General features: G+C 41.3%; 1 protein-coding gene and 1 pseudogene across 1 annotated transcript in view; one reads left to right on the top strand and one right to left on the bottom strand.

The window, feature by feature from the left end:
* LOC107665299 (uncharacterized protein KIAA1211 homolog) overlaps positions 1–5822 on the top strand; it is a 35380-nt gene extending 29558 nt beyond the window's left edge. The window contains exons 7-10 of the mRNA XM_016456125.1: positions 1105–3406; positions 3708–3898; positions 4196–4355; positions 4641–5822. Of these exons, the coding sequence (XP_016311611.1) occupies positions 1105–3406; positions 3708–3898; positions 4196–4355; positions 4641–4801 (2814 nt within the window). The 3' untranslated portion in view covers positions 4802–5822. The remainder of the gene's footprint in view (positions 1–1104; positions 3407–3707; positions 3899–4195; positions 4356–4640) is intronic.
* Positions 5823–6462: 640 nt separating this feature from the next.
* LOC107665297 (acyl-CoA synthetase family member 4-like) overlaps positions 6463–7462 on the bottom strand; it is a 7541-nt pseudogene continuing 6541 nt past the window's right edge.

Here is a 7462-nt window from a genome sequence, read left to right as displayed (position 1 = left end):
GTCCATTTATGGTAGGAGGAGGGGGGGTTTATGAGGGGCAATAAATCAAACTTTTTGTCATATAGTAGCCTATACTCTCTCTCACCAGATACTGACTGGTTTTCGGACCCCCCCGGACCCCCCAATACAGTAAAACTGCACATTTTAGAGTGGCCTTTTATTGTGGCCAGCCTAAGGCACACCTGTGCAATAATCATGCTGTCTAATCAGCATCTTGATATGCCACACCTGTGAGGTGGATGGATTATCTCGGCAAAGGAGAAGTGCTCACTAACACAGATTTAGACAGATTTGTGAACAATATTCGAGAGAAATAGGCCTTTTGTGTACATAGAAAAAGTCTTAGATCTTTGATTTCAGCTCATGAAAAATGGGGACAAAAACAAAAGTGTTGCATTTATAATTTTGTTCAGTATAATTTAAGCACAGATTTTCCTCGCACTTTGGACTTTGAACCCTGGCGCCGCCAGCTCGTGCAGCGCTGTCAGAATACATGCAATTCGTGCGTGCATTAGAAAATATAACATTCTGCAGTTTATTTACTAATCGTTTGAAGCCATTTCGCGATTTCAATCATCATACAGTAACCTAACCACCAGCATCAGTCACCTCTTCTTCTCATCGGAGACATGTGATGCATGCAACACTAAATGGTCTCTCGCTGTCGGTGCTTCGTGCTTGTAATGATTTCTGCGTCTTTCTCTGATAGTTTTAAATACTTTCATACTGCCGGCATGTTTGCTGCATTAGTGCGTGCCTCTATCTGATCGCGTTAATCATTGTTCGGTACATATTATTTGGCCTTTTCGCTTATGTTTTTGCACCGAATGTTCGGCAACTGAAATTATTCGGCCGAAAATAGCAAAAAAATCTCTTTCGTTGTTCGGCATAATTTCGGTTGCCGAACATTCGGTACATCCCTGAAACAAACAGTGAGACATTTTTCAAAATATCTTATTTTGTGTTCCACACAAGAAAGTCATACAGATTTTGCATGAAATGTGGATGAGTAAATTGTAAACAAATTAAAATTTTTCTGTAAACTATTCCTTTGAAGAATATAACTCTAAAAGCAATAACTTCTGTAACTTTAATATATTTCAGGAGTTTCAGGGAGAGGATTTCTCTGAAATGCAAGAGCAATCTGAAACACAAAAGGACGAAGAAGTCTTTGATTTGTCAAGAGAGGACTATAACATTATCCATAGGAGCAAAGAGGATTATGAAGCCACTGAGAAATCGACAAGGCGACGATTTCATGAGGAGGAGCTAGAACGCCTTGAGCTTCAGAGAAGGGAACAAGAGGAAGAGAGAAAAATGGAGGAACAACTGAGGAGAATTGCGGAGCAGAGGCTAGACGAAGACAGACAGGAGGAGGAAAGGCTGCAAAAGGAGGTAGAGGAGAGGACGCAACGAGAGGAAGAGGCAAGGAAAGAAAGGGAAGAGGAAGAAAGAAGGAGAGAAGAGGAAGAGCAAAGATTAAAACGCGAGGAAGAGCGAAAGAGGCAAGAGGAGGAAAGAATGCGGAAAGAGGAAGAGGAAAGAAGAAGAGCAGAGGAGGAGAGAAGGCAGCAGGAACTTGAGGCAGAGTGTCTTCGTCTGGAAGAGGAAAGAAAAAGAGAGCAGGAGGAGAGAAGGAGAAAAGACGAGGAGGAGGCAGAACAATGTAGGATTCAAGAGTTAGAGGAGAAACGGCAGAGAGAGGAAGAGCAATGCCTCCGTGAGGAGGAAAGAAGCCGACAAGAGGAGGCTGAGAAGAAAAGACTAGAGGAAGAGGAGGAAAGAAAGAGGCAACAGCAAGAGGAGAAAGCTGGAGCTACTGACCCAGAATGGAAAAGAAAAGCAGAGGAACTGAGATGGAGAGAGATGGAGGAGAGACAGAGGCCCTTCACTTTCAAGGTCTCTTCAGGCGATAAGCAGATACTATTCCAGAAGGTCAACCTCACTCCTGTTACTCCATCAACTGGCCAACAGGGTGAATCAACAGCTGAAACCAGGGAGGGAGCCAAAGCTTCTTCATCAGGATGCACAGATTCACCAACTCTGCCTTCATCTCTTTATGTCCCACATACTGCAATTCTTGTGACAGGAGCCCAACTTTGTGGAACCGCAGTCAATCTCGATCAGATCAAGGACACAGCCTGCAAGTCCCTACTTGGCCTTTCGGAAGGCAAAAAGGCCATGGGCACTCCTCCAACCAAGAGCAAGACTTCACCAAATCGTAAAACTGGAAAAACCAAATCCTTATATGAGTCTTCCTTATCTGTAGACCAATCAAATGCTGCTGTCCTGGCAGAATGGGCAAGTATCCGATCCAAAATTTTTAAAGGTGCTGAGGATGGAAAATATCCCGAATACCCAGATCAGAGTCGCAGGCCGATAAGTGAAGATCTAAATACAGTGCCATTCTCTCACAGCAACCTCAGGAAAACCATGTCAGCCAGTGCTAAGTTTTCCATCATTCCAGCCAGAAAGAAATTTGCTGATTCCAACAGGAACTCAGAGAGTTTTGGTCAGGAAGACAAAGAAGGTGTGACAATAGAATCACCATCTACAGAAACTCCCTCTGTACAAAAATTAGGTACCAAGATCCAGAGCAGGGGAAGCAAAGTTGTCCGCATCGCAGATAGTGCTGAAGAATGCATGTTTGCCAAAGACCTCCCCTCCTTCCTTGTTCCCAGTCCACCACATGGATCTCCCAAGTCACAGAGATCTGAGACTGGATCCTCAAGTCAGGTAGAATCAGAAGACTTGGATGCAAAGGATGAAAGGGATCAGAGTGGTGATGAGCGACCTTCACCTTTTGGAATCAAGTTGAGAATAACCAACTACTCTCTTCGCTTCCACAATGAACAATCTGCAGAGAAGAGGAAGAAAAGGTACAGTGCAGGAGACAGTTTTGAAGGTGTCCCAGTGCCCCTCACCTCCACTGACCAAGACTCTGACACTTCTACACGCTCTGAAAAGTCTAGCCCTGTTTCTCCGCAACAAGAGATTACAGGATTTCGAACCACTGCAGCACCCAGTAAAGAATCTCGAAGTAAGTTTAGCAGAAATACTCTCCCTTTGGCACGCACTGAAGTCGACAACTTTGTCCCCAAGCCTCCACTTTACCAAAAACCAGCTACCTCCCTCAAACCATCTGCAGGTGCCACACCTCCACCCTTTCCTCTCCCGAAACCTGGCAGAAGGACTTCAGGGGACTTGATTTCACAAAGGACAAGTCAAGCAGAACAGATAGATATTGCGCAGAGCAGTGATCAAAAGGAAGAAGTTGCAGCATCTGTACCATCCCAGAAAAATGGACAAGGAGAGGAGGAGCTTAAAGAAAAGAAGTCATTTTTTCCATCCATCAGCATCCCATGGAGAGAAAAAACAGACCGCAGGACAGAACTCATTAAAAAAGGTTGGAAATACTCAAGCACTGTAAAGCTATAATTGCATAATCTTCACAAATATTGCAATGCATGCAAAGCATCAGTTTATTTATATTCCTTAAAATTTGTGTTGATTCATACAAATCATACATGCAGAACCAATGCCTGAAACCTAAACTTTCCTAAAACTTTAACAATATTCTTGACCTGCTGTATGAGCATTGGTATTTCCTTCAGAAAATTGAGATTGATACTATTCTTGTAGAGAGTACAACAGAAGAGTAGAAGACTCTAAAATGGTTTTTAGTCTGCATTTCTTCTCCTTCACAGAAAAACCCTCTCTGCAGGCCAGGCACTCTCTGGACAGCTCACGGACACATGATAAAGAGACAGGACCACTTTGGATCACTCTGGCACTGCAAAAACAGAAATGCTTCAGAGAACAGCAGCAAAACCGAGAGGATAGGAAGAGCCAGAGAGAAGCTAAGCTGGCTGTGAAACAGGCTAGAGACAGAAATAGCGTATGTATATAAATATAGCCACACAAGCTATTATCATTAAATAGCTACACTGTTGGTACTATATGTAAAATTGCAATAACAGTGAGTTTTAACCAGCTGCAATGCAATATAATGCAACAAGCAATAACAGCTTTCTCTTTCACATAAATTTCACCAGCCACAAGAAGTAACATTTTGTTGATCACTTGTTTTTTATTTCTGTGGTGTTGCGCTGGGTAACCCTGTCCTTTAGGAAATCTTTTTGGTCCAAAATCCTGCTACATATAACTACAATATGGTGTTGTTTGTCTCTGAAAGGCTGGAATGATCAGTCCCACAGAGGATAAGGGCAATGGCAGTTCCAGCCCTCCCAAGCCTCAAACAGCAGATGAGAATAAGAGACCAGACACACTCCTGGCCCGTTTTGAACGACGTGACAACTTGAAGAAAGCAAATACCTTGCCCAGCTCAGTCACAGGTAAAAAAAAAATGTATTTGATAAAATTTCCCTTCATTAGCTTTATACTGGGGTTGTTTTTGGTAACTTTGGGTCTAATGCTCAATTGTTATGTAGGCTTTGTTATGTATTTCTTTAATAAACATTCCCCTAGCTGAACTGCAACTGACATGAGAGTGGGATTTAGACCGGTTCCCATCAAGATGTGATGCTTTTAAAACGGAGATATCCAACCACAAAAAAAAACAAAACATAAAAGAGCAATCTCTGAGTCTTTATATTGATTTTCTTTCTTTCTTTGGACAGTTGAAATTACAGACTCTACACCATCTCCGCCAGCAGCAAAAGATGTGACAAAGCGCTTCCCTCCTGGTGACACTACCCAGGTTTCTACCGAGCCTGCCTGGCTTGCCCTAGCAAAGCGTAAGGCCAAAGCCTGGAGCGACTGCCCACAGATCATCAAGTGATCCATTACTGCTGACCAGTGAAAATGCAAATAAGTCATCTCCTTCATCCACATCACATAGCCATCACTGCACCCAAGCTCACCTCTTGCTCTGAACAAAAAGTCTATAATTTACTTTTGAGCTATCAGGCAGTTCCGAATATTTGGTAATTTAGTGACTAAATATTGTACCAATATTCAGATTCACTATTTTATCAAATGATCACATAGACAATGACATCAACCTGCCAATCAATCTGGTTTTCAGTATACAGGATTATTGCAATAACATGCATCAAATGTATATTTACTCATTTTGTGTCACAGCCTATCAAACAAGCCCTAGAATCTTCAGGGAAGTTGCAGCCCTTCATATCTTTAAAGTTGCCAGTGGTTGCATGTCAAACTGTTGATTCTAGATATTACTAAAACAATATGAGTGGTTCACATTAAGTACAAATGTAACATGTCAAGTAAAACAAGAAAGTATGTTATTGCTTTGGTGACAATTCTGGGAAGCAATTCAAGGGCTAATAAGGACACAACTGATGAAACCTTCACAAATTTCACTCCTCGTTCCCGCAAGCATGTAAATCAGAGAAACGGTTTTGTAATTTTTCTTGTTTTCTTTTTCCATGTATGCACTCAAATGAGTTGGCGCTCACAGACCTTGCCGATGGACAGACATTGTCACTTATTTCTTATATTTGATATCTTGGCAAAGTAAAAAGATCTTCACTGTGTCCGTGACAACTGTGAGTACTGTCATTTTAACTATTGCTAAAAATCATAATGATAATGACACGTCAGCAATGTTTACTCGTGTAATTAACTAACAAATTAATTTTTCCTTCAAGTTTCCATGACAACATAGTATATATGCACTTGAGCCGTGCTGTCAATTGATGAAAAATCTACTTCTTGCAGTGTCTATACCCGCCTGTTTCTGTAGAATTGGTTGCCTGGGAACCGCCTGCTTGCTGTAAGATAAACAATGCTATGCTGGAGTAGCGTGTCCTAGCATCTCTTTTTCAAATGCAATGTCCCGGGGGGAGATAGTAAGAACACGAGGTCTAGCCAATGGAAATAGCCTTTACAAAAAAGGGAGCATTTCTAGTGAGTGAATGAATGGACTATTAATGGACATCACCTCTATGTCCTTGAATAAGGCAGCTAACCCCAGACCGGGGGGGGGTTGTTCTTGTAGGTGCAATTGCTCTGAATAAAAAGCATCTGCTAAATGATGGAGGTTATTAAAACGAAGCCTTGATCTCTCAGCAGAGCCACTGACTCCACTATCTAATGTAACGTTGTATGTATGTAATGTATGTATAGGTATGTATGTATAGCGGTGGAATGAAGCAGACTGTATTCCTTTGGAGATCTCTTGAACTGCAGTCACTTTGTTTTTATATTGGTCGTGTGCAATAGTGTAGTGTAAACAGTGTTGTATGTGATACAAAACAAAAAGTTTGTTGATAATTGCACTTTTTTTTGGTTCCACTTTAGAAAAACCCATTACAGAAAAGGTGACGCAAATGTCATGAAATATGTAGAGAAAATTAAAGGAAGCTGTTTGAACTCAGTGGACTGAAACTCCTGTTTTTGTGCAAAAACATACATGAACATTAATGCTAAAAACATTTATGTATTTTGCAGGGTATATATACATACAATGCCTACTGAATATATCCATGTCATTTTTTTAAATAGGTGCTTTTGGGAGTCACCCATAAAAAAATATACTTAACCAGTTGCACATGGGTTTGTCATTGTGATTAATCACTGTTTGGTCAGTTCTAGACAGTAAACATAATCATTACGACACCCCACCACTAAATTACGCCCCCATACGACAGGAGAGGAGAAAAGCTTGCCTGGCAATGACAAGGTAGCCTTCAGTGTACCAGTTTCTCCATCTAAAATCCACACCTTTCCATCAGTGGAGCACACGGCCGGTAGTGTCCTCAAACCCCACGGATCGCTGTCAAACACAAACGGAATAGAGAACACCTTGCCTGTGGTCTGGAACTGCCACAGTAATCCATTATCACCATTTATACAGTATCTATGACCGTCATGTGACCCACATGTGACTGTGTGACTGGGTGATGTTGATGTGTTTCTAATGGTTGTAGAAACTGGCTGATTAGTCCAAAATGTCACAGAGGAAACACATGGCGATGAGAAGATTGGTCCTTTAGTGGAGAATTCCCATAACTGCAAAATAATGGAACAAAAATCAAACTTTGGTGCACAAAATGCAAATAACTCAAAATCAGTGTAGACATTTTCATAATCATCTCTACAGTGCAATTAAAGTCTAATGCATTACATCTAAAGAGTAAATGATTATTGCCATAAAGCCTTTTTAATTAGATAAAAATAAGCTAAAAGCAATGAACTAAAGGTGTGTTCATGCCATGTTGAAATTACTGTAATTTTGAGCATTCATCTCCTCCTCGTAATTACAGCTTGATGGGACTTTTGAGCTCCTACTTGTACCACGTGACCGCTGTACTACCTGACCACTGCAGATTTATTTAGGCGTAGATAGTGGTGCTATAGAAATGCATAATTCCGAGGACGTGAACAGCTCCAAATAGAAAGTCACATGTTGTCATCTCAAGCCTACGGTAATTACGACATGGCATGAATGCAACATAAGGTCTGAAAGATGAGT

The sequence above is a fragment of the Sinocyclocheilus anshuiensis genome, unplaced genomic scaffold (assembly GCF_001515605.1).
Source record: "Sinocyclocheilus anshuiensis isolate Anshui unplaced genomic scaffold, SAMN03320099.WGS_v1.1 scaffold199, whole genome shotgun sequence".
In the NCBI taxonomy this organism is placed as follows: Eukaryota; Metazoa; Chordata; class Actinopteri; order Cypriniformes; family Cyprinidae; genus Sinocyclocheilus; species Sinocyclocheilus anshuiensis.
Note: the sequence above shows the minus strand (reverse complement) of the source record. Positions and strands in the feature narration are given on the sequence as shown.